The sequence below is a fragment of the Papaver somniferum genome, chromosome 2 (assembly GCF_003573695.1).
Source record: "Papaver somniferum cultivar HN1 chromosome 2, ASM357369v1, whole genome shotgun sequence".
Taxonomy (NCBI): domain Eukaryota; kingdom Viridiplantae; phylum Streptophyta; class Magnoliopsida; order Ranunculales; family Papaveraceae; genus Papaver; species Papaver somniferum.
Window position 1 is genome coordinate 204,630,494 of NC_039359.1, and position 27,960 is coordinate 204,658,453.

At 40.5% G+C, this 27,960-nt stretch overlaps 2 protein-coding genes across 2 annotated transcripts; one reads left to right on the forward strand and one right to left on the reverse strand.

Annotated features, from left to right (window-relative positions):
• Positions 1–15,410: 15,410 nt before the first annotated feature.
• Positions 15,411–15,959, forward strand: LOC113352617 (codeine O-demethylase-like). Its single transcript, XM_026596419.1, has 2 exons — positions 15,411–15,674; positions 15,786–15,959. Exons 1-2 carry the CDS (start codon positions 15,411–15,413, stop codon positions 15,957–15,959), a joined length of 438 nt encoding a protein of 145 aa, XP_026452204.1.
• A 480-nt stretch (positions 15,960–16,439) lies between these two features.
• On the reverse strand, positions 16,440–16,913 carry LOC113352618. Its single transcript, XM_026596420.1, has one exon. The coding sequence runs from the start codon at positions 16,911–16,913 to the stop codon at positions 16,440–16,442; it is 474 nt and encodes a 157-aa protein (XP_026452205.1).
• Between the last annotated feature and the right edge of the window lie 11,047 nt (positions 16,914–27,960).

Below are 27,960 nucleotides of genomic sequence, written 5' to 3' on the forward strand. Positions count from 1 at the left end.
GAGATATATATGTTTGTTACCAAAAGTTAAAAGTTTCTTGAACACACACCAAGTTAAAGATAAGATAACATGTCTATTCGAACACTATTCGATCCTTGGGCCATGAGACAATACTTCCAACAGCATCAGCAACAAACTTGAACTCTGAAGTTGGCTTGTAGATATGAGCACCTTCAATGAGAAATCAACACACACAGTGTAGGCTCCAAAACCTATTGGCCTCCCATGTATCTCCTGCGTGGGATCTGTTTCACTAATTTTTGCATCAGCCACCACCTCTCATTTCTTGTACCAACTTAGTAACCGGCAAGGTGTAAATCTTTCTGTCACTTTCACATCACTTGATCTGTTGACAGGACTAGTAGTGGGATTTGAGGCTTTTCCATTGCAGGGGACAACTCTGCTAGTACTAGCACATTGTTGCTTGCAACTGTACTGTCAGTGTGAGAGTGGACTTCAGCGCAGACACACTTTGAGCTCTTATCCTGTAGAAAAAACAGATAGACAGTATGAGTGGCACAATCATGTTTGAATTCATCAACTATAAAAAGAAAACCAAAAACCAAACCATGAAAAAATAAATTCTCACCTCTAACATCACAAGACGATCATTCATTGCACTACAGCTTTCCTGACACTCTTGAATGATCAACTTATAGTGATTATTGGATGCAATCTTTTTACGTGTCGTTCCAAACCCCATGCCTTTAAGTCTTACCCCTTTATCTTCACCAAGAGCCTTTGTAAGAACATCGTCTGTCAAGGAAGATCCATTATGAAAACCATGATGTGCTTGAGTTTCTTCAATTTTTTCTATACAAGTGTGAAACACATAAGATATTGTTGCATTATTAAGCACACATAAATTCAAAGAAGGAAGAAGAGAATATTTCTCACAAAAGCACTTAGAACACCAAAATTTGGTTCCTTTCCTTCACGTTGTTTGTGACCTGCTACCCATAAATCAGCTCTATCAATCTGTTCAGTTGTGCTCAGTTTTTTTTGCTGCAAAGAAAATTTGAATCCCAATTAGTTAACAGCTTCCACAATTGAAGTCAAGTAAATTGTAGTCTTAATTATTGTTTGGACATGCATCAGTATGCAACACTAATAAGTCAAAATTAGAGCACAAAAGAGAAGGCCATGAAACACACAAAATACTCAATCGAGGGTAGAACATACCATCTTAACCTTTTGATCTGCAAAGGGAATTGAGCAGTCAATAGACAAATTTCAATTTTCAAGCTTAAAATATAATCATTCATTATATTAGAAACACTTACTCTGAATTCAGGAGAGCCTACACGTTTCACAAACGTTTCCCACTCATTGACAGACATGCTCGTGGGCATTAGCTTTGCAATCCTTCTCTCTCTTTCTTCCCCTTGTAGCTGATCCAAAGCCTCGAGTACCAAACCGGCTTTTCTAGATCGAGATTCTCTAAGATATGCTCCCATTTTGGCGAAATAGTAGTCTTGGTAATGTTCAGGCACAATGGACCGTTGCTGCAAATAAATGTAGATCATTTTAGTTAGAATCTGCTATGAGTTAAAGAGTTGTCGACTAATGAAAAGAGTTGAAGAGTTAACATTCCATATGTTGGCCTTGGACTGGGGAGGAACAACTTTCCAATCCTTGTTTGTTAACGGAATGTTTCGCCAAACTAACACCCCTAGACAACTTGCCAGATACACGGATTGGTTGATCACCAATCCTTGGACTGGGGAGGAACAACTCTCCAATCCTTGATCACCAATTGGTTGTTCTTTAAAGTTGAAGGGAACTTTGGCTTTTGGATCTGTGTTATCTAACCTCATTGCATGCATCTGCGTTGGTCCATGTGGAACAAACTTTCGTCTCTTTGTGTGTAAAGAACAAGATTGGTTGTATTGATGGAACTATTTCTAAACCAACTGACCCGACAAAACTCGGAGAATGGATGCGAGCAGATGGTCTTGTCATTGGTTGGATTCATGCTGCTATCCTTCCTAGCATTAAAGATAGTGTTTCTTATGCTCTTACTTCTTTGCATCTCTGGAAAGATCTTGAGAACCGGTATGTTGAATCTTGTTCTCCTAAGATGTATCAATTGAAACAACAACTTGCTTCTATTAAGCAAGATGGTTCATCCGTAATGGTTTTTTATAGTTGTCTTCGTGCTACTTACGGATGCTATTAGACCTGTAAGTACTTGTATTTGTCCTAATGCCAAGAATATTATTGATCATCTCAATCAACACATGGCAATGAAGTTATTGCAAGGTCTTCATGATAGGATTGTTGGTCTCCGCTCTAATATCTTGCAGAGTACTGAGTTTCCATCTTTGTTAACTATTTATAACTTAGTCCGACAAGAAGAGGTTCAACAATCTTTGACTAATACCATTCCGGTTTTCGAACCGGCTACTCTTGATGTTGCTCGCCATGATGGTGATAGATCTTCCAAAATTAACAAAAAGAGGAGTTATTATTGTGATTATTGTTATAAGGATGGTCATACTAGAGACCGTTGTTACAAACTGAATGGTTATCCACCAAAACAGAAGCGTAAGGATGGCACAACTTTGGCTACCACTTCTGCTGTTGTTCAAGGTATAATACCGCAACAAAATAATGCATCACAAGGGATAGTTCCTCCACAAACTAATGTTGCTCCTCTTTTCCCTAGATTATCCGCTGATCATTTGGCTCGCTTGGCTGCTTTTGCTGCGTCACTCCCTGCTATAGCCGACGAAAAACCTAAAATGAATCTTACTGGTACGTTTTTATGTTCCTTTGTTACTGAATGGGTTATTGATAGTGGTGCTACCCACCATGCTTGTTCATCTCTAAAATTCTTTTCAACTTATAAACTTTCCCCACCTAATATGGGTGTTTTATTTGCTGACGGTACAAGGGATTTGATACCATGTTAGAATATGGGCATCCAACTCAAAACTAATTACAACTACGTCATCTACAAATGTTGATTTTTTCTGTGAATATCCACCATATTTACATATACCTATGCAACCTTCAGATTCCACTAATAATCCTTCATCTGCTTCCGCACCTACTTTGTCTACAACACCACCTTCTCCCATTCCACATGTTGACACGCATGCATCAACATCTCCTTCCCAAACAGGTGTCCACATCCATGAACTTCCACCTGATTCTCAAACTAGTATGGTTCATGAATCCACACTTGATTCTGACCACACAGCTGATCCTGTTAACTCTCCTTGTCCTGTTTTACGACGATCAGAAAGATCGCACAATTTACCTTCTTACTTAAAAGATTATGTTTGTTCCTCTGTTGAGTGTTCTCAATCTCAACCTTATGCTCTTACAAATTATTTGTCGTTTGACAATTTTATTCCTTCTCATAAAAAAAATTTGACTACAGTTTTGAACACAATGGAACCAACTTCTTTTAAAGTTGCTATGCAGATTCCAGTATGGCGTAATGCTCTGGTTAAAGAAGTTCGGGCTTTGAAGGACTATGACACTTGGACAGAGATGGTATTTATTCCTCCTGGTAAGTCTATTGTTGGTTGCAAATGGGTTTACAAAATGAAATATAAATATGATGGTAGTATCGCGCAATACAAAGCGTGTTTGATTGCAAAAGGTTATACCCAACTTGAAGGGGTGGAATATCATGATACGTTTGCTCATGTTGCAAAGTTAGTTACTATTAGAGTTTTTCTTTCTTTAGCTTCCATAAAAGGTTGGAATTCACGCCAACTTGATGTTAACAATGCATTTCTTCAAGGTGATCTTGATGAGGAAGTTTATATGCGTCCTCCACCTAGATTTGGTAAACCTAACCAAGTTTGTCGTTTAAACAAATCTATTTACGATCTTAAACAGGCTTCTCACCAGTGGTTTGCGAAATTTTCGTCCCCCTTATTGCTGAGGGTTTCCAGCAATCTACTGTTGATTACTCGTTGTTTACTATTCATCGAAAATCCTTATCTCTATATGTTTTAGTCTATGTCGATGATATTGTGATTACCGACAATGATTCACTTCTATTTCGCGTCTAATTTCTCGTTCAGAGACTTTGTTTTCAATTAAAGACTTGGATCGTTTACAATATTTTTCGGGAATAGAGGTTTCCCATTCTCATGATGAAATTTTTCTCTGTCAACGGAAATATATTCTTGATCTTGCGTGATTCTGGCCTAACGGGGGAAAAGCCATCAGCATTTCCAATGGAACAACATTTAAAGTTATTACCCACAAATGGTGCTCCACTTGAAGAACCGTCACAATTTAGGCGTCTTATTGGTCACTTACTCTATCTTACAGTAACCAGACCCCACATTAATTATGCAGTTACCTATTTAAGTCAATTTATGTCATCTCCTAGAACTGCACATTTTGATGTTGCGATCCGAGTCCTTCGATATCTTAAGGGAGCTTTAGGACATGACATTCTTCTTTCTTCTCGTAGTTCTTTACAGTTGACAGGATTTACTGATTCGGACTGGGATGGTTGTCCTACCACCCGCTGACCCACAACTGGCTATTTTGTTTTATTGGGTGACAGTCCTATTTCTTGGTGTTGATGGTGGATATTCATTTAAGGCTAAAATTGTTAAAGCCAAAATTATGCGCGGATATCCTGCAAAGGATAAAGCCACTGATAAAATGATGAATACTTCTTCACTTCGCTAATATACTTAGAATGGGGCATGTAGCAAAAATCCCATGTACCCTATGAATTTATCGCATCATGACCAGCCTTGTATTTCCTGTGTTGTTCCCACTGAACTCTCATTATTGGTGCGGCATGACGACTGAGTGTTACTCTCAGCAGAGTAACACGAATCTCCAAGTGTTACTAATGAGGCATGAACGAAATACATGTACAGGCCACAACTCTCAGTGTGTTATACTAGCCCGATTAAGCATATTTGAATCTGTACTGACCATATTAGTCTCAGAAACAATCACGACCACGCAAGTTGGCCGCATCATGCCCTGGTCGGTCGAATACATACCAAGCCTCCCAAACTACCACTGAATACCATCATAAAGTAGGATGGTTGGGCTGGTATGGAGCAGCTTGGAAAACATGTACGCACAAGACTTCCAATAACGCGGTCGTCCAACTTCGCCAGCATGGTTGAACGGCGTAGATCGTCCCATGACCGGTTGGACAAGAGTTGTCCTGCATACCGGCGGGCCCCTTTCATGCCTGCATAATCGATCCTCCCCTGACCTACCCACAGAACCATGTACGGTTGCCCGAAGTTGGGCCGACGTGAAAGCTTAAAGGGTTGCAGGAAATTCCACTAAAGGTCCCAAATTGATCACCACCATCCAATTTCACCGTCATGATTGGATGGCTTAGATCGGACCCATAGCCACCAGGCAGGTATTGTCGCGTTCACCACCGACCCAACTTGGACCCCACATGGTCGGCCTCCCCAAAGGAGAAGCGTGGCTTGCCAATTCTTCCAGCCAAAGCAGCGTCGACGTGAAACCCTAATTAGCATTTGCGGCACATCACATGTGTCGCAAATCAGTCTCAACCATCCATCTTCTCAGGTATAGACGGAGGGTGTAGATGTAGATTCAAAGGGCCCAGAGCATGTCAACACAATCACCATGGGCCCGCCTACATATATGACTAATCGGTCAAGACCAACTATGGTTGGTCGACTCGATTTGTGCGCCCAAACTAGGCATGGCCGCGCATTTTCAATAGAAAATCGATCTAGACCACTCAACTTTGCCGGAAAAATTGAGTGGCTTAGAACACATCTTCACAGGACCATGAGGTACGGACGTGTACACTGGCCTGCCGACTGCTCTCCTGACTGATCGACCAAGACCGACCATGGTTGGTCGTCTCGAAACGCGCGCCCGAAGTAGGCAGGACGTACAGTCTTCAAATCCTTTGCAACATGAGATTTCTGTCGCAAATCGATCTCAACCACTCCTCTTTGGCAGACAAATTGAGTGGCTTAGATCGCATATCCATGGGAAAGTGAGGTACAGACACCTACACCAGCATGCCGTCTACACGCATGCCCAATTGGCCCTACCAAAAACGTGTCCCATGCTTGGATTCGACCAAGCTAAAGGTTGGTGTTCGAGCACCTCCTAAACCCTAATCTGACGGTCGCAGATGTGGGTCGCAAGCCATCTCGTCCGTCCAACTTCACCAGCCTGGACATACAACCTAAGACATGAGTTAGGCGACCAGTGAGGTATCACCACAATCACCGTCCACCACTCTTCCACACAGAGTGATCGGCCAAGTAACGGCTTACCTGTATAGCCTCCAAACGATCACTCGAAGATGGATGGACGTGATGCTATTTTCCGCGACTCACTCCGTTAAGCCTTAAAACAGTGATGCTTCATACACGCTGAATATATTCGATGCATTACATACAGAGAGTGCACACGGTAGTTCACAAATATCGACTTCCTAAATAACTTAGTTATTTAATCTAGCATCACATGCTGCTTTCTGTGGGTCCCATGATCCACACTCGAGACATTAATCATGTCACAAATTGGGGGATACATACTGGGGTGTTGGTCTGGCGGTTTACAGCGTGCAACACACAACACGTCATCACAAGAACGTGTTAGGAAGACATGGACGGTTAGTGATGATGAGAAAAGTGGGAAAGACTGATCGTGTGACACTAACACACGCAACTCCACTACTCCATCACTCCACTTCCTCCACTTCCCACGAGAGACGTGGGTAAGGTACAATGACTTGTACAAATAGGTTCTCCTACCTATTTCCAGAACAAGACAACAGAAACCAAGTATTGATACAATCGTATCCAAACACCAGGACTGATAACTTACATTCTGCAAGCCAGTTCATCTTTCTGATACAAGTCATACATACTCAACACCTTCACAATCTCAACACCTTCTTCGCAACCTCCCTAAGATCAACCCCATCTCCTTCACTTTGTGACCGAAGCAAGTCTGGAATGGCCATTTCTTGGTTTAGGCCAGAGTTGTACAGATTGATTTCTCGAATCAAAAGCACTCCCGTGCAGTGTATTTGTTTAGGGTTTAGATTCATTTCTCATCCACACACCCATATTTACCAAAAACCGCAGAAACAGTTTTCACCCATAAACAATGGCGACCACAGTGAGAGGTTAATCTCTCGGTTGTAAAGTCAATTTCTTCAAAAATCTGATTCAATTTCATCAATTTCGAAGGGGTAGATCTTAGATTCAATTCAATCATCAACCTGTTTCAAGATGGTAGAACTTAGGTCAGGATCAACAATCAATTCTGATGGATCTATTGCAGATAACAATCTCAATATTGACGTATCTGTCAGTGGAGCTACTGTCGTCAATACATCTCGTGGAGTCGTCTATTCTACCACCAACGCCAGCGAAGCAGGAGAGGTCCCAGTAAGCGTAATGTCTACTATCACCAGAGCCAGAGCAGCCGCGATTCCTGGCATCGCCTCAAGTGTAACGCCTCCGGCGATCACCAGAGAAACAACTTCCACTCCTTCATCAGGACGAGGAGCCGGAGGATCAAGAGGAGGACCATCTCTTATTACCATCGCAGACTTGATGGAGAGGCAGAAAGCTCTTGCTAAGACTCACACGGATATGGCTGCAACTCAAAAAGAGGTACTCACTTTTCTTAAAACCTTAACTGAACGATTGCCACAAGACTCACGGCAACCCCTGGAGCCAGCAAGGGATGCCTTCAATACATCCAGAGCAGGCGTGTCCACTCAGAACCACATGAATAAAGAAGCTCTTGTTGCTTCTTAACGCCCAAGGGAGATGGACCGACCATCCAACTTCATCACGCGTGAAGACCTGGAACGACTTCTCCAAAACCGAGGCAAAGGAAAGATGATGGAGGCGCACCAACATCAGCCGTCGTACCCTCAAGATGTGCAACGAATTCCTCTTCCAAGAGGGTACACCTCTCCTCAGTTCTCCCTCTACGATGGTACTGGTAACGCTCATGAACACATCTCTCGATTCTTAGAATCTTTGGGAGAGCATGAATACAATCGTGTTCTCCGTCTGAAAAAATTCTCGAAATCACTTACGGCGTACACCTGGTACAACAACATCGTTCCTAATAGCATATCCAATTGGGACGAGATAGTCAGCGCTTTCTATAAAAAGTACTTCTTCGTGTCCGAGCAAATCACCTTTTCAGATCTGGGGAGAGTCTCTCAGCGGAACAACGAACATCCAAATGACTTCGTCAAGAGTTTCAGAACTCAAGCACTAGATTTTCATGATCCGAACATCACTGAACGTCAGTGGGTAACATTGTGCATCAACGGGATGATACCCATATACCGCGCTTTCCTGGAGAATCTGGGCATTCAGACGTTCTACGTACTCCATGAAGCTGCCAAGCGTTCAACCAAAACTTCCCCAGCATTGCTAGAGAAAACTAGGGTTGTTCAAAACGAAGATCCACGTGAGAGTCGAGGAAGCATGCGTCTCACAACACAAGTAATACAACACTGGTCCTTCTGTGAGCGTGGTAGGCGAAGGAGGAAAAAGGAAAGCTCCAGCAACGGAACGACAACCCAAGCGTGCGGCTCCGGTACACACGACCTCGTCTCAAAAAGGAACATGCAAGACTCATGCACAAGACACCGAAGATGCAGGCTTCCCATTCACCATGAGTGAAGTAATGGAACTCTTGGAGGCATGGATTCAAGACGATGCTATCAAGCTTCCTCCCATCAGACGCCCGCCAATTGGGAAAGACATGGCGGACCCCAAGTACTGACGCTACCATAGGTTTGTCCATCATCCGACCAAAGACTTCAATAGGCTGAAACAAATCTTCAAAAAAAAGATAGAGGCAGGAGAAGTCCATCTTGGAAACGAAGGTGTTAATAGAGATCCTGTCCCTATCAGGAACTGCATGATTTCCGGGGATTCTGTTCGCTAGACTGTACAATCTATGATGGAACGTTTGTGAGAGATTTTATATTTCTCCAAGGCGCAGCGTCAGGACATATTTGCAGCCCTCAACCGCGTTGTCTCAGGTAGGCGTTTGTATCTAAAAAGGGAAGCGGTCTCGAAACCTCAGTCTTTACTGGAAGATGCAAGCAAGGGAAACTATGGACTCCTAACCGTCGCTCGTTTGAAGGATGTTGAGTTCTATATCACATTGATTGATACGGTCTCGGAATTCAACATCATCACTGTCAAGACCTTGAAGGCAGCAAGGATTTCAAAGCAAGAAGCCACTCGCAGCCCAACTGTGATTAAGAATCCAGAGGGAGAACTAGGAGATGCATATGGATACATCGATCTTGAAGTCAAATTGGGTGAAGCCTCGACGCAAGAAAGATTATACATAGTCAAAGAGCATCCCAGTTACGACATGGTCCTGGGACGCTCTTGGATACATGATAACAAGGCAACGCTGGGAGCTTGTCCTCTACCGTCTACGATACCTGAAAGAATCTCCAACAAGCCGTCCGGACATGAAGACTGTCTGTTACCGCACCTGCAGCTTGCCAACGTGACACAACTTCCTGGAGAGACCCCATCAACATACATTAATAGGTTCCGATCTCAAGTAAGTCTCACCACGCAACCCTTTTTGCAACCAATCACTCCTCACTCTGACAAGTCCTGGGGACTGGTTCCAACCAACAAACCAACCCCGGCTAGAAGATGTGAATGGGAGGCCATCCCCTTCAAACGTTTTATCAAGAGCTTAGAGGATGTCTCGATCAAAGACGATAAGGCCAAGGTCCAAGTATCTGCACGCCCAAACCCATTTGGAATTGGAGATCTGGTGACGAAGATGACTACATTCAAGGTTGAGAGCATGACAGTGAAACTGACCACTCCACCTGACTCGCCCACCGAAAGAGAGGATGAACCATACCTGGTAGCAGATGTTATGCTAGGCGGCTACTGCAAGCTCATCAACGCTGACAAGATGGAAGGCGTAACAATTCACTCACGATGGCTCAAACCCTACCATAATTAAAACGATGTGCTATTCCCTCCAGCGTGTTTATTTTACAATTACCTTTTCATACCATATTTCTAATTCCTCAGAAAATGATTGCAATACTTACATTCATAATTAGGGTTTCAATGTTCAATTTGCAAGTTAATTGAAATATTATTTCCATCTAAGAACTTCTTTACCCCCTAAAGGAAGACACAAAATCCTGAGTCAGCATAAATCAACCCACTAGAGCAAGCTAGAAAAGAAACCGTAAGCAAACATTTCGTAAGAAGTCAAGAATATGTGCAGAAAAGAAGATGTTTTGAGCCATTTATCCCAGCAAGACCAGGGAGATCTCGCGTCAGGAGCACATACAGGTCCGTGGTATTCCATTATGGCACTATTTCTTTTATCATGAAAAATCACATACATATGAAGGCACACCCTTGTGCCTGAAAAGGTTCATATGTAGTCTTACGAAAGATTATAACATAAAAACCTTTATCCAAACAAGCAAACAACAGAAGAAGATCTTGAACTCAGCCGCCACTGAGTACAAGGAAGATGTTCACGAATTACGGGAATATATTTGAAAAGAGAAAAAGAAGCAAAGAGGTTTAGCCATCAAGAAGGTCGACCGTGCCTACACCACCACTAGGACCTGCTTCAAAACCATCGCCATCGTGGACCGCTACTGCTTCTTCCTCCGGATCTGCCTAAGCTTACGCTTCGAATATTTCTGCAGCAATGCTATCCGCCTCAACAACATTAACAGAGACAACTTCCACATCTTCCTCAAGAGACACGGCATCCATAGGAATTGTGTTGAGCACTTTCAGACACTCAGGTTCATCTGTGTCAGAATCGAAGATTATCACGCCATCATGGATTGGGTAATCATATTTATCTTCACCGAGACGCCTTTTTTGTTCAACCCTCCGCCTCTTTGGCCGTGCTGCAAATCTCTCAGATCTTGCGCTTGTTGATTCTCGCAATGCTTCATCTCTTCTCCATATCGATCGCAGCTGAAAGGGCACAAATGCTTCCCCTGGTAATACGCAGGTGTAGAATGGACATCTCCTGTATAGCACGACCGACTTCACGGAGTGGGAGATCAATTCTAGCCATTATCTCCTCATGTGCACCAGCCTCCTCAGGCTTATTGACTTCAAAACTTTTTTTTGGAGAAGTTACAGAGTGATCATCACCAATCTCCTCCATGATAAACTGCGAAAAAGACGAAGTTATGGTTACCAAAAAAAAATCATCATTATTGTTAATCTATCAGAAGATCAGATAAGCGCGGAGCAGTACCTGGAATATAGAAGAAAACGATTCTGTGATAGGAGGAGTCCTTCGAATTTTCTTTATATTTCACGAGCCAACAGAATCCCAAGGAGAAAGGGAGTCTTCACTTGCCTCCTATAAAGGCTGCTAATTTGGGATAACTATCAACAATGCTTATCGGATATATCTGAGAGAAGCCGTTGTATAATGGAAGGGAGTGCACCCAGTCCAAGAAGCAGTCCAAGCTCTTTCCAGATATGTGCGGAGGAAACCAAAGGGAACCGGCTCACCTGACCAAGTCCTGCTTCCTCCACAACCCTAATCAGGTTCGACCAGCCAGACAGCACCTGACGATATCTATTTATGCATTAAATGCGTATTTACTTTAGCTTAATAATTTCAGTATACAAATTTTTCACCATCTCATGCCTACCCCACAATAGTGTAACCATTATGCGCTAGGAAGGGGACTTAATGTTGATGGTGGATTTTCATTTAAGACTAAAATTATAAAAGCCAAAATTATGCGCTGATATCCTGCAAAGGATAAAGCCACTGATAAAATGATGAATACTTCTTCACTTCGCTAATTTACTTAGAATGGAGCATGTAGCAACAATCCCATGTACCCTATGAATTTATGGCATCATGACCAGCCTTGTATTTCATGTGTTGTTCCCACTGAACTCTCATTATTGGTGCGGCATGACGACTAAGTGTTACTCTTAGCAGAGTAACACGAATCTCAAATATCACTAATGAGGCATGCATGAAATACCTGTACAGGCTACAACTTTCGGTGTGTTATACTAGCCCGATTAAGCATATTTGAATCTGGACTGACCATCTCAGTCTCAGAAACAATCACGACCACGCAAGTTGGCCGTATGATTTAACCATCCTGGACGATCCTCAGCAGGAGCAGACTACCACCTTAATGACCACCAGCGGGCCCACTTATGCCCTGGTCGGTTGAATACATACCACGCCTCCAAAACTACCACTGAATACCATCCTAAAGTAGGATGGTTGGGCTAGTATGGAGTAGCTTGGAAAACATGTATGCACAAGACTGCTAATAACGCGGCCGTCCAAATTCGCCAGCATGGTTGAATGGCGTAGATCGTCCCATGACCGGTTGTACAAGCGTTGTCCTTCACACCGGCGGGCCCCCTTCATGCCTGCATAATTGATCCTCCCCTGACCTAGCCACAGAACCATGTACGGTTGCTCGAAGTTGGGCCGACGTGAAAGCTTAAAGGGTCGCAGGAAATTCCACTAAAGGTCCCAAATTGATCGCGACCATCCAATTTCACCGGCATGATTGGATGATCGGACCCATAGACACCAGGCAGGTATTGGCGCGTTTACCACCGTCCCAACGTGGGCCTCACATGGTCGGCCTCCCTAAAGGAGAAGCGTGGCTTGCCAATTCGTCCAGCCAAAGCAGCGTGGACGTGAAACCCTAATTAGGGTTTGCGGCACATCACATGTGTCGCAAATCAGTCTCAACCATCCATCTTCGCAGGTATAGACGGAGGGTGTAGATGTAGACTCAAAGGGCCCAGAGCATGTCAACACAATCACCATGGTCCCGCCTACATACATGACTACCCGGTCAAGACCAACTATGGTTGGTCGTCTCGATTTTTGCGCCCAAACTAGGCATGAACGCGCGTTTTCAATAGAAAATCGATATCGACCACTCAACTTTGCCGGACAAATTGAGTGGCTTAGATCACATCTTCACGGGACAGTGAGGTACGGACGTGTAAATTGGCCTGCCGACTGCACGCCTGACTGATCGGCCAAGACCGACCATGGTTGGTCGTTTCGAAACGCGCGTCCGAAGTAGGCACAACGTGCGGTCTTCAATTCCTTTATGGCATGGGATTTCTGTCGCAAATTGATCTCAACCACTCCTCTTTTCCAGACAAATTGAGTGGCTTAGATCGCATCTCCATGGGACAGTGAGGTACAAACACCTACAGCAGCATGCCGTCTACACACATGCCCAATCGGCCCTGCCAAAAACGTGTCCCATGCTTGGATTCGACCAAGTTAAAGGTTGGTGTTCGAGCACCTCCTAAACCCTAATACGACGGTCGCAGATGTGGGTCGCAAGCCATCTCGTCCGTCCAACTTCACCAGCCTGGACATATAACCTAAGACAGGATTTAGGCGACCAGTGAGGCATCACCACGATCACCTTCCAGCACTCTTCCACATAGAGTGATCGGCCAAGTCAGGGATTAATTGTACATCCTCTAAACGATCACTCGAAGATGGCTGGACGTGATGCTATTTTCCGCGACTTACTCTGTTAAGCCTTAAAACAGCGATGCTTCATACACGCTGAATATATTCGATGCATCACATATGTAAAATGCACACGATATTTCACAAATATCGACTTCCTAAATAACTTAGTTATTTAATCTAGCATCACATGATTTTTTATGTGGGTCCCACGATCCACACTCGAGACATTAATCATGTCACAAACTGGGGGATACATACTGGAGTATTGGTCTGGCGGTTTACAGCGTGTAGCGCACAACGCGCCATCACAAGAACGTGTTACAAAGACATGGACGGTTAGTGATGATGGGAAAAGTGGGAAAGACTGATCGTCTGACACTAACACACGCAACTCCACTACTCCATCACTTCACTTCCTACACTTCCCACGAGAGACGTGGGTAAGGCACAATGACTTGTATAAATAGGTTCTCCTCCCTATTCCCAGAACAAGACAACAAAAACCAAGTGTTGATAAAATCGTATCCAAACACCAGAACTGATAGCTTACATTCTGCAAGCCAGTTCAGCTTTCTGATACAAGTCATACACAACCAACACCTTCACAATCTCAACACCTTTTTCGCTTCCCTCCCTAAGATCAACCCCATCTCCTTCACTTTGTGACCGAAGCAAGTCTGGAACGGCCATTTCTTGGTTTAGGCCAGAGTTGTACAGATTGATTTCTCGAATCAAAAGCAGTCCCGTGCAGTGCATTTATTTAGGGTTTATATTCGTTTCTCATCCACACACCCACATTTACCAAAAACCGCAGAAACAGTTTTTCCATAAACACTTGGAAATCAAAAAAAAAAACCAACCGTTTCTCGTTCTTCTGCAGAGGCAGAATATCGTTCTTTGGATACTTTAACCGCTGAACTGCAGTGGTTACGTTATTTATTCATTGATCTTCGCAGTCCTTGTACTTCCCCTATTACTATTTACTGTGATAGCCAAGCTTCCATACACATTGTAGAAAATCCTATTTTCCACGAATGAACCAAACACATTGAGATAGACTGCCATTTTGTCCGTGAGAAGATCCAAAGAAAACTTATCAGTCCACGCCATATCGTTTCCGCTGCACAACTCGCTGATGTCTTTACGAAGCCTCTTGGTGCAAACCAGTTCACGAAATTAGTAAGCAAGTTGGGCGTTTGTGAAATTTCTGCACACACTTCAACTTGAGGGGTGGGGGGTGGTATTAGCATGTACGTAGTGACAGGTCATATCAAGCTAATGCATATCTTCTGTCAAGAGTGATTGCAGTTGTGTAATTGATATCATATATTTTGTTTACTAAATTAGTTAGCATTGACATAGGTTGGAGACAATCAAGGATCAATCACCATTATTATAATTGATCCCATAGATATCATTCCTATTGTATCTTCCTCTAAATGGAGGTTATTATCTCTCTGTAATATTATCAACAAAACTCAATATTTGAAAATGTTCGTTCAATCAGAAGAACAAAAGCTTGATTGGGGAGATATGTTTTTCATTCTCACTCAATCCCAACATATGAGGAAGCTACGCTATTTTCCAAACTCCCTCTGCCTCTCAGGTTTGCTTCTCTGTCTATTTTGCATTCCGGAGCGTGATTTTTTTCCAATATATGTTTTTGCCCATTTCGACATAATATCGTCGTATTGCAAGGCAATTGCAAGTTGTGATGCTGCTCTTAAAGTGTCGAACTATGCAGTTTCAATCTATTTAGTACCGAGCACTATTCAAGTATAGCAAAATTAGAATGCTATAAGACTCTGAGGCTGCATCCATATGATCTTACAACTATCTAGTTCCTGTCTTCGTGCAGGGAGACAATCGAATCCTATTCATTGGAGTTGATTAAACTAGGCTTGACTATTATTAAGTTGATGGAAAAGGCTCTACAAATGGATGCCGGGGTTATGGCAGAGTTGTTTGAAGATGGGATACAAACAATGAGGATGAATTATTATCCTCCTTGTCCTCACCCCGAGCACGTCATCGGCTTAACAGCACATTCAGATGGTGGTGGTTTAACGATTCTCCTTCAACTAAGCGAAGTGGATCGAATACAGATTAGAAGTGAAAATATATGGGTTCCCATTAAACCTCTACCTAATGCCTTCGTAGTGAACATCGGAGACATTTTGGAGGTAAAGCGAGTTAATGAAATCGAATTATCCAAGTCTAGGAAGGACATCTACTTATCCTCAAACCTCAAGTATGCGCTTTGACAATTAAATTTTTGTTGCCTCCCTTGACAGATTTTGAGCAATGGGATTTACCGAAGCGTGGAACACCGATCAACAATAAACGCGACAAAGGAGTGTCTCTCTGTTGCAACCTTTCAGAACCCTAAACAAGAAACCGTAATAGGTCCCAACATGATCACACCAGAGGGACCTGCCTTGTTCAGAAAAATTGTGTACAATGATTAAATGAAAAAATTGTTTTTTTGCGTAAACTCGATGGAAAATCATTCATTGACTCCTTGAGAATAGGAGAAGGAGATTAAATACCATAACCAGCGTGTAATATTGGTGTTTTTATGCAGTTCCGTTCTAAAGTTGTATAATGTACTACCTTCGGATTAAAAAAAAAAAATAGGCTGGTTTCATGCACAAAATTACACATGAAACCAGCCTATTATTTTGAAACTGAGGGAGTATGAATTATGTAATACTCCGTCAAAATATATACATGGTGTACATCTGAAATAAATGAACTACAATCATCAAATCTACACCAAGTTTGCCTTTTTAACTGTAATCTACTTGTAATCTTTTTCATCATTTTTGAAAGGTGTCTTTTAAGTTGCTAATTACATAAGGTAAAATAAAAATTAAACCAACACAAAAAACAAACGCTGTCATTCACCAAATGCACAACAGTAATAATAAGAAGAATAAACTGAATTATCAAGGATCATCATCAGAAAAAGGTTTCAAAAACAAAAGTGATAACAACATAAGATTAGGTACCAAAACAGGAATCAAAGGATTAATATTCCAACTACCAAAACGTTTTCTTTTAAGTCTCTTTTTAAAATACTCGCTTCTCTGTTCTTCTCCAAGTTGAGTTGGTACTTCTAACCCTTTGGCCAGAATCAGCGGTGGTGGTTGCTGATATGGGCACTGTGAACGCCAAGAAGTTAATGGAGGACCCAATCTTAAGACCCTTTTTAAGAAGAGAGTGAAACCCCATTTGAGATGTAGAGATGGAAAGCTGTTTGCATCTTCTGTGTTGCAGAGGAATGGTGGATAATCCCAGTTCAGATAACAAGGGACTTGATTGGATATAAATAATTGAGAATGAAGAGAAGGTTTGATTGTTGGGTCTGTTAGAAGATGAGTTAAGGCATGTAATCTTTGCTCCCAATTTGTTTCTTCCATGATTTTATCAGTCAAGACTGTTTCTCTTTCTGCCTTAGAACTAGTGGATAAGGTACTCTTATCTTTTAAGGAGTTATTATATGAAATAATTGGTGAGTATAAATCTGACTGGGCTACTGAAGTTTGGCCCTTGGGTTTCTTTGAAAGAGAATGATTTTTTTAGGGACCATGATTTTATTAAGCCACCTTTCCTATAGTGATAAGAGGTGTCCTAAAACGTTGAAATGACTAAACTACCTTTAATTTAATTTAATTTAAAACCAACCTAATAACCACTTATATATATATATATATAACCACCACCTCCTCTCACCACCACCACCGCCGATTACCACCACCACCAACAACTACCGATTACCACCACCACCGCCCACCACCGCCGATTACCACCACCACCACCTCTGATTATCACCACCACCAACCACTGATTACCACCACCTCCTCCCACCACCATCACCACCGCCTATTTAAGAAATGTAACAACATCAATGCAATCACAATTAAGTTCGGTTACATAATAATTTTATCGAGTATAAAACACGCCAGCCGCAACCTGATTCTGCCATGGGACCACTCCGGAGGTATTTTCCAACAAACCCTTCGCTTTAATTTGATTTTGATTGCTTCAATCGAATAGAAATCATCAAAATAGGATTTTTAATAGGAGTTACAGAGCCATGTTCGATAAGGTCGATTTTCCAAAAAACCCTAGTTTACTAACCGAACTTCTCGAAAATGAAGAACACGAAGAACAGTTCGGTTCTATTGGATTTAAAACTAAGTCATCGAACTCTATGTTCGGTTGTTTCGCAAAAAAAATTAAAATTACAAAGTAACCGAACTCCACCCTTAGAACCGAAAAAAAACAAATCCAGTCTAACCGAACTGTGTTGTTGTGGCTACTATGTTGAGTTCCAAAATAACCGAATTTAGCCAATAGAGTTCGGTTTGTTCACAAAAATTTTTAAAACTACAAAGTAACCGAACTTAGCCAATAGATGCTGTAACTTCACATTTTTTTTGTTTGTTAAGTTCGGTAACTTCACAATTTTATCGCAGAAACCGAACTCAGAGTTCGGTTGGTTAGCTGTTAGGTTCAAGTTTGCGAAAGAACCGAATTTTGTAAACTTATATACTCTTATACTATGTAAAGTTCGGTTAGATCAAAAGTGCATGCAATTTTCGAACCAACCGAACTTTGTACACCAGAGTTCGGTTAGTTGAGAACCAACCGAACATAACGCTGTAACTCCTAGAAATTATTGAAGAGTTCGGTAACCTGCGTGTTTGGAACAAGTAACCGAACTACACTTTGAGATGAGTTCGGTTACTTGTTCATCTCACGGGGAAACCGAACTACATCTTCAGATGAGTTCGGTTACTTGTTCTTCATATAAAGTAACCGAACTGTTCAAAATCCAGTTCAAATTAGGATCATTTTGAAGATTAACAAATATTCTAGGAGAGGATGGAGATGAAGAATCAGATGAGTTTTCATCATTTGAATACTCAAACTTAGTGAATTGGAGAAAAAAATTATTTTCCATGTTTTTCTCCTTCATCTTCTTTAACTCTACTCTCTCAATAATTCTACTCAACTAATAATAAACCCATCTTTTAATTTAATCTCACTAATTATTTTTAACTAAATCATTCACTAATCATAACCTAAAATTAATTAAGAGGGTAGATTAGGTATTAAATAAATAACTAGATATGGGGTGACCAAGACCTTCTAATGCCTTTACCCAAAATAAAACCATAGTACCCCAAAAAAACCATGGTCCCCAAAAAATCGTTCCTTTGAAAGGGAACAAAAATTAAGACCTTAGCATTTGGCAACACTAAATCTTCATAGACCGTTGAAAAAACATTACCAAAACCAATTTAAACATGAGGTGGTGGATTTTGTGCCATGGTTGTTCAGGTAGCACCCACTGAGTTGTAGGAAATCCTACAACACACCCCATTAACTATTCCTAGATCTAAATTTATTTCACAATCAAAATAAAGATTAAAGTGCTAAAATTGTAAATTGGACACAAGATTTACGTGGTTCGATCAATGTGATTTACATCCACGGGGTTAGGTTTCACTATGATTGAAGAAATTACATATGAATTACAATTGAGACTCCATTAATGAGTATTTGGAGCTCTAGGTTGATGAAGGAAGAAGAAGGAGATAATACTACTAATAATAATTTTGTTTCTCTCTCTACCTAAAATGTGTCCTCCCTAAAGTGTGTATCTCCCTTTCTCTCTCATGCCTTTCTCTTTATATAGGTATTTACATAGTGGATGACAGCTCACATGTAGTGGAGTACATCTCATATTTCCCATATTTACGGAATCGCCACGCGACACCATCGCACGTTCATATTACGTTCTCGCACTCCTTATATTGATATTTTGAATGTCGCACACTTGATTTGTCGTATGTGATATTTTGATCCTACATTTTGCCTCTTTTTTCTTGAATATCGCTTGAAGAGTGATCTTCAAGGAAAAATCCACTTTGTTGTAATCGATGGTGCCAGATGTATGATGTTGGAGTACGTCTCTATTATTTTGTGAAGTTCCGAAGCTTTGAGAAGTATCATTTCTTGAAGTATGCGAAGTATGAAGTATCCTCGAAGAAGTATAAGAAGTATGAAGTATGAAGTATCCTTGAAGAAGTATAAGAAGTATGAAGTATCCTTGAAGAAGTATAAGAAGTATGAAGTATTGTGAATCAATCATGCGAAACTTTTTTGATGTGATTCCAATTTCTCTTACTCCCTTGTTGGTGAGAATTCTTGTTATTCATGAATGAGCGTCCTCTTTGGAAATGATTCTGACCGAAGAGATAAAGAACAAAAAATGTTTTCTTGACAATCCATAGTTGTCTCTGTGTTTTATCTATGAGAGAAGAATCCTTGAGAAAGTTTTGAATGAGCGAATGGATCTTCACGTCTTTCTTCTTTGAGTATAATGACTTCAAATTGCTTATGCGAAATAATTGAGCGAAACACTTATGCGATGAAATGTGTATGGGATGCTTATGCCATGTAATGCTTCTGAGATGCTTATGCCATAAATGCGTATGCGATGCTTATGCCATGTAATGTATAGATAATGTTGAGTTACTTACCTTTAGTTCATCGTATCGCATTGTATTGTTTCTTCTTTTTCCTTATTTCTTTGGCTTTGCCTCAATCACATTTACTATGCATTATTCTTCGCAACCTATCCGCTCTTTATCAATTCCTGCAAAACAATATTAACTTGTGTTCTATTTTTCTCATGAGGTTTTATTTTGCCTAACGATTCCTTTGCTCATGTGCGAACTTAGTTTTGCTACTCCTTTTTCGGATATCCTGCAAAACAAATATTTAGTTAAATAAACATATTTTGCTTTTCTCTAGAGGTCTTATTGGCCTTCCTAAGTAAAGGTCTTACTTTTGCCTCTGGGCGGCAAAATCGCACGCCGTCTTTACACTTTCATGCAATGATCCATTGATCTTGCCTTATCATCTTTTGTATTATTGCCTCTTCAGGATATTTCTATGCGACAATGCGACAGGCCTAAGTACTCCCGTGAGTAAAAGCCCCATAATATTGTCGTCTTTTGACACGATTCAGCTCCCTAATGGAGGGTGTCGTCCTTATCTTCTACCGGTTGCCCCTTCAAGGAAGCTTACCTCTATCAGGTTAAGATTATGGCTCTTCCCATCCGGTATCAACAACCATTTGATTTCGCAGTCTCGCATACACTACCTATAGGGTTTATGGCAGCAAGACCGCACCCTAAGTGGGGTATCTTCGGACCGAGTGCATCATAGTCAGGATTTGTCAAGAGTGGCAAGGTACGCTCCAGATGCCCCGGGCACTCTTGACTCAACCGTGTACCTCGGCGTCCTGATCGAGTTTCTGCACTCCTTAGGACAGCCTTTCTCACCTTAGTTTCTCAATCTAAGATTGTTATCTTATACTGAAAGTTTAAGGTATCTCTCCCTGATGGGCATCATCGTTTTATTCTCACCCCAAATCTTCACAACTCAAGTTCCTAGGTCGGTGTATCCTTCCCTTGAGTCATGCCTTCTATGTTCTCCGACTATGACGTGCGATAGGTATTATTTATATGTATTCTTTTGCCTCTTGCATGTATGCGAACTAGGTTGCACGCCACAGTTGGATTCCTAGCCAATCTGATAATAAATATCATTTCTGGTGCCTTTTATTAAAGTCTTATTCTGAGGAGTCACTTGTGCCTTATATTAAGGTCTTATTCTTTTTGTATGGTTGTAGTTCTCTATTTCTCTTGATGTGAGTTCCTCCTGTTGCCTAGATATTGCCTTTGATTAAGATAGTTGTAACCTTGGCCTCTTTTCTTCTTAGTATGCTTCATGCGATGATAACCTCTTTTTAGAAATATTCTGCAAAAAAAATGTGTAGGAGGTAGGATTTGAACTCTGGATATCTAGCTTGCATATCCTTTGACTGACAATCTGTGCAGCTTCTCTGATGCAAATAATTGCACAATGCTGAAATTTGGCTTCTATCTGCGCGTCTTCATCGTTCGAAAGAAACGCGAAAAATAATATGTTTCGGGGGTGAGATTCGAACATGCGATGCCTAACTCCTTGTCCTCGCTCGTAGCCAACTGTGCAGACTCTGTTGTGCGAACCAAAGTCATAATGTTGTAACTCTATTCCGTTTTTCGCACTTGGAAGATCAGAAATATGCGAAAAAAGAAGTGGGTGTGGAGATTCGAATGTGTGTCATCAAACTCGTCATTTTCACCTCTGGCCAACTGTGCTAGCTTTCTTCTTCGTCTTAATTCAAAATATTGTGAAAAATTCGTGTGAAAAATTCCACTAAAATTTTATTTTTTGCCTCTTCATCTTTGTTACTTGATTTGACATAATCTTTAATGTCGTTTGTTGTTTTCAAGCGTTCTTTTCACCGAGACTTCCATATTTCGTCTTGAAACTTTGTAGATCTAATGAATTCAACTCTAACAATAGCTAATATCTTTGAATCTTCTTCAATCCAACAAGAATCATGTAGTGTTTCTAGCGCCAAAAATGTAGTTGTAGGAAATCCTACAACATACCCCATTAACTATTCCTAGATCTAAATCTATTTCACAATCAAAATAAAGATTAAAGTGATAAAATTGTAAATTGGACACAAAACTTACGTGGTTCGATCAATGTGATCTACATCCACGGGGTTAGGTTTCACTATGATTGAAGAAATTACATATGGATTACAATTGAGACTCCATTAATGAGTATTTGGAGCTCTAGGTTGATGAAGGAAGAAGAAGGAGATAATACTAATAATAATAATTATGTTTCTCTCTCTACCTAAAATGTATCCTCCCTAAAGTGTGTATCTCCCTTTCTCTCTCCTGCCTTTCTCTTTATATAGGTATTTACATAGTGGATGACAGCTCACATGTAGTGGAGTACAACTCATATTTTCCATATTTACGGAATCACCATGCGACACCGTCGCACGCTCATATTACGTTCTCGCACTATTTATATTGATAGAACTCGCATAGCCTTATATGAATGTCGCACACTTGATTTGTCCTGTGCGATATTTTGATCCTACACCCACCGCATCACTGAAGGATTTCTCATTGGCGAAAGAGATCGGTTTGGTAATGTTTTGCGGGCATCCGTGTAATTCCCACCAATTTGGTAATACTAACGACTTGTAGTTTCAAAACAGAAATGGACATTGAAGGTGCCTGAATTGCCTAGCCAATATAAAAAATCTCAATATGTAAAATAGGTACTTTATTAAAATTTCCTATATGATATTACCAAATAGGTTGTCGGAGCTAGTTGACATCTGTGTGTAAGTGCCCTTTGTTCTGCGGCCTTAGGACAATGGTGAAAGAGTGAGGTGACCAATACCAAAGATAAGAGAGACCGTCCTTGGCAAATCAAACCTACAAGAACTAAGCATCATGAAGAAGATCAATGATAACAAAGAAATAAAATCTGCTACATTTGAAAGAATTGCAGTAAAATGCATGAACTAAAAGTCTAAAAGAGAGACAAGTAATTAAGTTATCGACTTAGATTTTCTAGAAGAAGACAATGGTAGTGGAAGTCGGGGAATTCTCGTCGCCTTTGGTGTTATGACAAGTGGTAGATCACTTACAAGCCAATGGAAGGAATAATCCTCTTCAGGAGGTAACCCGAGCAAACGAATTTGTTACTTCGGATATCTAAGCCAAAATGTATCGAGTAGTAGGGCTATATTTCAAGAGCACAACATGTCTGTCATCCGGATTGAAAGCTATCGGGTAAATAGCAGTGTCTAGTGATATACGGTCATTGAACCAACTATCGCTATCACGACCTGCACACATATTCTTTCACTCGATCTGATGAACGTCCCAAACCGGGGTACGTGCTGACAGATTGTAATGCCATATGCTTAATGTCATCTCTTTTCGCTGAATTTGGCAGTAACATAAGAGTCCTTCTGACTCCCCAAGACACTGATACTCAAAATCTTCAACATCTCTTTCTTTAGGCAACTCTATTATCCTGCATTGACGATGACTAACACTGAATACGGTTAACCGAATTTTGTAATACTTGAAAGGCTCTTCAGGATGAGGCGTATAGATGCATAAAAATGGAAAACGTTCCATCTCTGGTAATTCTTCTATATCTATTTAGGCTTACATAGATGCAGATTGGGTAGGATGTCCGGTGGATCGGAAGTCTATTACTGGATATTGTACGTTTGTTGGCGGAAATTTGGTAACATGGAGGAGCAAGAAACAGAATGTTGTCGCACGGTCTAGTGCGGAAGCTGAATACCGGGCTATGGTGATAACGACATGTGAAATTATCTGGGTTCGAGCTTTGTTACGTGATTTGGTTTTCGCTTCGCCTCATCCAGTCAAATTGTTTTGTGACAATCAAGCTGCTGTGCATATCGCTTCTAATCCCGTCTTTCATGAGCGAACAAAACATATTGAAGTAGACTGTCATTTTGTTAGAGGAAAGTTGAATAATAATGTTATATATACCCCATTTTTTCCGAGTGCTCAACAGTTAGTTGATATATTCACGAACGGACTTTCCGCTGCCAGATTTGAAGAAATACTAGGCAAGTTGGGCTCAATGGATATTTACGCACCAACTTGAGGGGGAGTGTTGGAGAATATCAAGGATACTGATAGAGATCAAGGAGACAAGATATTCTCTATCTTAATTAGCGATAATATTGTTTTCATATAATTGTTTAGGATTAGGAGAACTTCCTTTTAGGTTCTAGGTTACCCAAGTTATCGTGTTCTCTATTATGGAGAGTTATTACACATATGTAAATATAAATATCATATACTGTAATTCATAGAAGATACTACAATACAATTATCTCTCCTTCCTTGTTAAAAAAACACAATTACCATGTTAGAATACGGGCATCCAACTCAAAATCAATTGGCAATGAGTGGAGAGGCCCTAAGAGATTATAAACCGCAGGATCTTAGATAACCCAACACGCCCCCTCACGTGTAGCCTCGTTGGGTCTAACACGTGGACAATAAATCGGGTGACGTGGAGTAAAGGCGCGGTCAACGACTCGCCGCAAATAGCCTGCTCTGATACCATGTTAGAATACGAGCATCCAACTCAAAACCAATTGGCAATGAGCGGAGAGGCCCTAAGAGATTATAAACCGCAGGATCTTAGATAACCCAACAATGTGAGACTAATAATCTCAACAGTTTTGTATCATATCATAAGACATGATTCTATTTCTGAAATCTCCTTCGAACCAATACAAGATTTTGTTATGGGTAATTACTATATTTTCATAGCAGAATCTATTATCTTCATTATTTAACCAACTATCACGTAGTCTATATTTATACTTTCCGTGATTCCTACAGAAAATGTAGGAATCCGTCCTCCAGGTAACTTCTGGAGGGCATGAAACATCATAATTACACCATTCACCCGAATCAGAAGAAAATATATGAATCTTGAATTCAGTCAGCAGACGATCGTCAGGATCGTCATACTCACCTAATGATGTGTTGCTAAATTCTTCAATGCATACGACCATGTAACTGCTGGCACTTGTTGAAGTGGATGATGATGATTGACAAATGAATCCATGTAGTAAACGAGAATCCCACGGCCACCTGTATATTTTTGGGAAGAGTTTTGGGAGTGAACTCGATTTTCTGGTGAGTGGATTAGAAACATAGTGAATGTCATCATCAGTGTGATGTTCTCTTGCTGCAAACAAAATTAACCCATTACTAGAACCTAAAAGGCGTAATTTTTTGGAGTATCTACATTCTTTTGAATGGATGTATTTATAAGAGAATCCACCATTATATAAGAACTTGGATGTGTTTAGATCCGGTGAAGCAACTGCCAATTGTCCGCCGTAAAATCCATAGTTGGTTTTGCACAAACTTTTGACGGTTTTAGTAAGGAGAGAAAACCATACCTTTGATACACACATGAACTTGTATATCGAATGGAATGGAAGATATTGGAAAATTTCTTGCAAACCTTCCTCTGGTATGAACAAGTTTGGGTCGACGAATTCACCGTCATAGTTGATGATTTTCATGTTGTTGAATAGGTACCTCAAAACCTAGCTACGTTCTTCTTCTTATTTCTCCCTTTGGCACGTCCATATATATGTCACGGCAAATATTGAATTCCAGTTAACCCCTGATCAAGAAATCTCTAAAATTATGTTACACTTAGGGGTGTAAATTTTGCCCGGCAGCCCGAGGCCCAGTACCGTCCGCCCTGTCCCATGACAGCCCATGGTGGCCCTTTACGGGCTGGCCCGACCTAGTCCATTTAAATAAGAGGGCGGGCATAGGCCACAATTCAAATTTTCTTGCCCGGCCCAATACCCTCCCTATTATCCCGTCAATGTTACCCGCCAGTGTTATCCATTTACCTAGCCTAAGTGACTGTTCCAATTTTGTTTTATCCTAGAATATACTTGGTACATATACTTAATACAGTCAACCCTCATAGTTTTCATATGTATTTCTTAACTTTTATTCCATAGGAGTCTAATTTTGTTAACCATATAGAGAAAATATTGAGCAAAATCTAAGGCACTTTCCTTTTCTGATGATTCAATTCAGGAAAAATTATAGGAAGTTTGGTTTATCTTATTCCCATCTCAATTCTCGTATTTGATTATTAATTTTAAGTAAAACTTGTGTATTATTACTACTTTCTTTTTATTTTTAACAATATATATGTATAATATATATTTGTTTGTAATATTCAAGGCCCTCCCGGCCCTACCCGCCCGAGCCCAAATTACAAAACAGGTTTGGGTAGGCCATGGGTACTTACTGTAGATAAATAACCTGCCCGCCGGCCCTTTTAATTTCGTGGATAAGAGATGTTCCGGCCCGTCTTATACCGTCCCATTTAATAAATAGGCCGGACTGCCCGGCCCGGCCCAATTTACACCCCTAGTTACACTAAAGATGACATGATGTACACACCCAATAATCTTTTCAAGGCACCAATCATCTCCTAGACGTGTGCTGAACATGGTCATATGATTTAGGGAATTTCTCTTGGGGTTTTCGCGGTGTGTGCAACAGCGTTGTACTAGATAATACTTTTTTTTGGAACAATTGGGAAAAATATTGTTTGGTCCTTTTTTAGGTGGGCCCATGTCTGTTTAGTCCTTTGGTCAAACGTCTTTACTGTTTGGTCCATAATTTTTTTTAAATATAAAACAGACAAAAGTACCCTTCCTTGTTAATTTTTACTCATTTTCTTGTAGCAGTTCATTTTGTGTGATTTTCATCAAAGTCCATTCTTACAAATGAAAACCTAATAAAAAACAAATTAAATCACATATGAACGAACTTCATTATTTCATTAAAATTCTACAAAAAATTCATTATTAAGAACAAAAACCTACAAAAACCAGAGTGCATTTCTGGAATGAACTCCTCATAAAACCTATATAAACCAGAGTTCATTTCTGGAATGAACTCCTCATAAAACCTATATAAACCAGAGTTCATTTCTGGAACGACTCCTCATAAAACCTATATAAACCAGAGTTCATTTCTGGAATGAACTTGTCATAAAACCTATATAAACCAAAGTTCATTTCTGGAATGAACTCCTGATAAAAACTATATAAACGATTATGTTCATGAACAACAGAGTTCATTCCAAAAATGAAGTTCATCTTAAGCAACAACAACAACAAAACGCATAAATCTTCATCTTCAACGGCAACACCAGATTTCAAGGGTTTGACGAGTTCATCTTCATCATCATCTCCAATCGCAGTAACATCAAGAAAACCAAAAAACCTAATTAAATCTTCAACAACAACAAATCTATCTTGAGTTCGTCTTTATCTTCATCATCATCACCAATCGCAGCAAACATCAAGAAAAACAAAAACCTAATTAAATCTTCAACAGCAGTAGAAGATGAGTTCGTTCCATCAAGAAAAAACATCAAAATCTTCATCACAAACCAGAGTTCATTCCTGAAATGAACTCCGTCATCTTCATCTTTTTCATCAGCAGCAGCAACTCATCTTCATCATCTTCATCCTCTCCATCATCAGCAGCAACAACAGACGAAAAAATATCAAAATCTTCATCACAAACCAGAGTTCATTCCAGAAATGAACTCCGTAATCTTCATCTTATTTTGTAGATCCGAAACTTACCCAAGCATGTGAAGATGATAAAGGTTCATCATCATCATAAATAGTAGCAGAATCTTCAACCTCACCGTATTCACCAACAAAACAGAAGCAAAACGTCAAAAAAAAACGCAAAACTTGATCGTATTCATCATCATCGTTGTTCATCACTAGTAGAGAAAAAAATAGAGAGAAGAGAGAATCGTTCATCATCTTCATCTTCTTCATCACTAGCAGGAAGAAAAAAACAAGAAAAAGAGAGAAATTCTAGGTCTGAAAATATAAGAGAGAGAAAGTAAATCTGAGAATGATTTATTCTCTCTTACTTTTTGACTATATATATGGTCCTTATCCAA

What these genes read in the sequence shown, in the direction of transcription:
- LOC113352617 (XM_026596419.1), top strand. Translation starts at nt 15,411, where the DNA reads ATGGAAAAGGCTCTACAAATGGATGCCGGGGTTATGGCAGAGTTGTTT. An exon ending in ACATCGGAGACATTTTGGAG is followed by an intron (nt 15,675 to 15,785) that starts GTAAAGCGAGTT and finishes CTCCCTTGACAG; the next exon opens with ATTTTGAGCAATGGGATTTA.
- LOC113352618 (XM_026596420.1), bottom strand. Translation starts at nt 16,913, where the DNA reads ATGGAAGAAACAAATTGGGAGCAAAGATTACATGCCTTAACTCATCTT.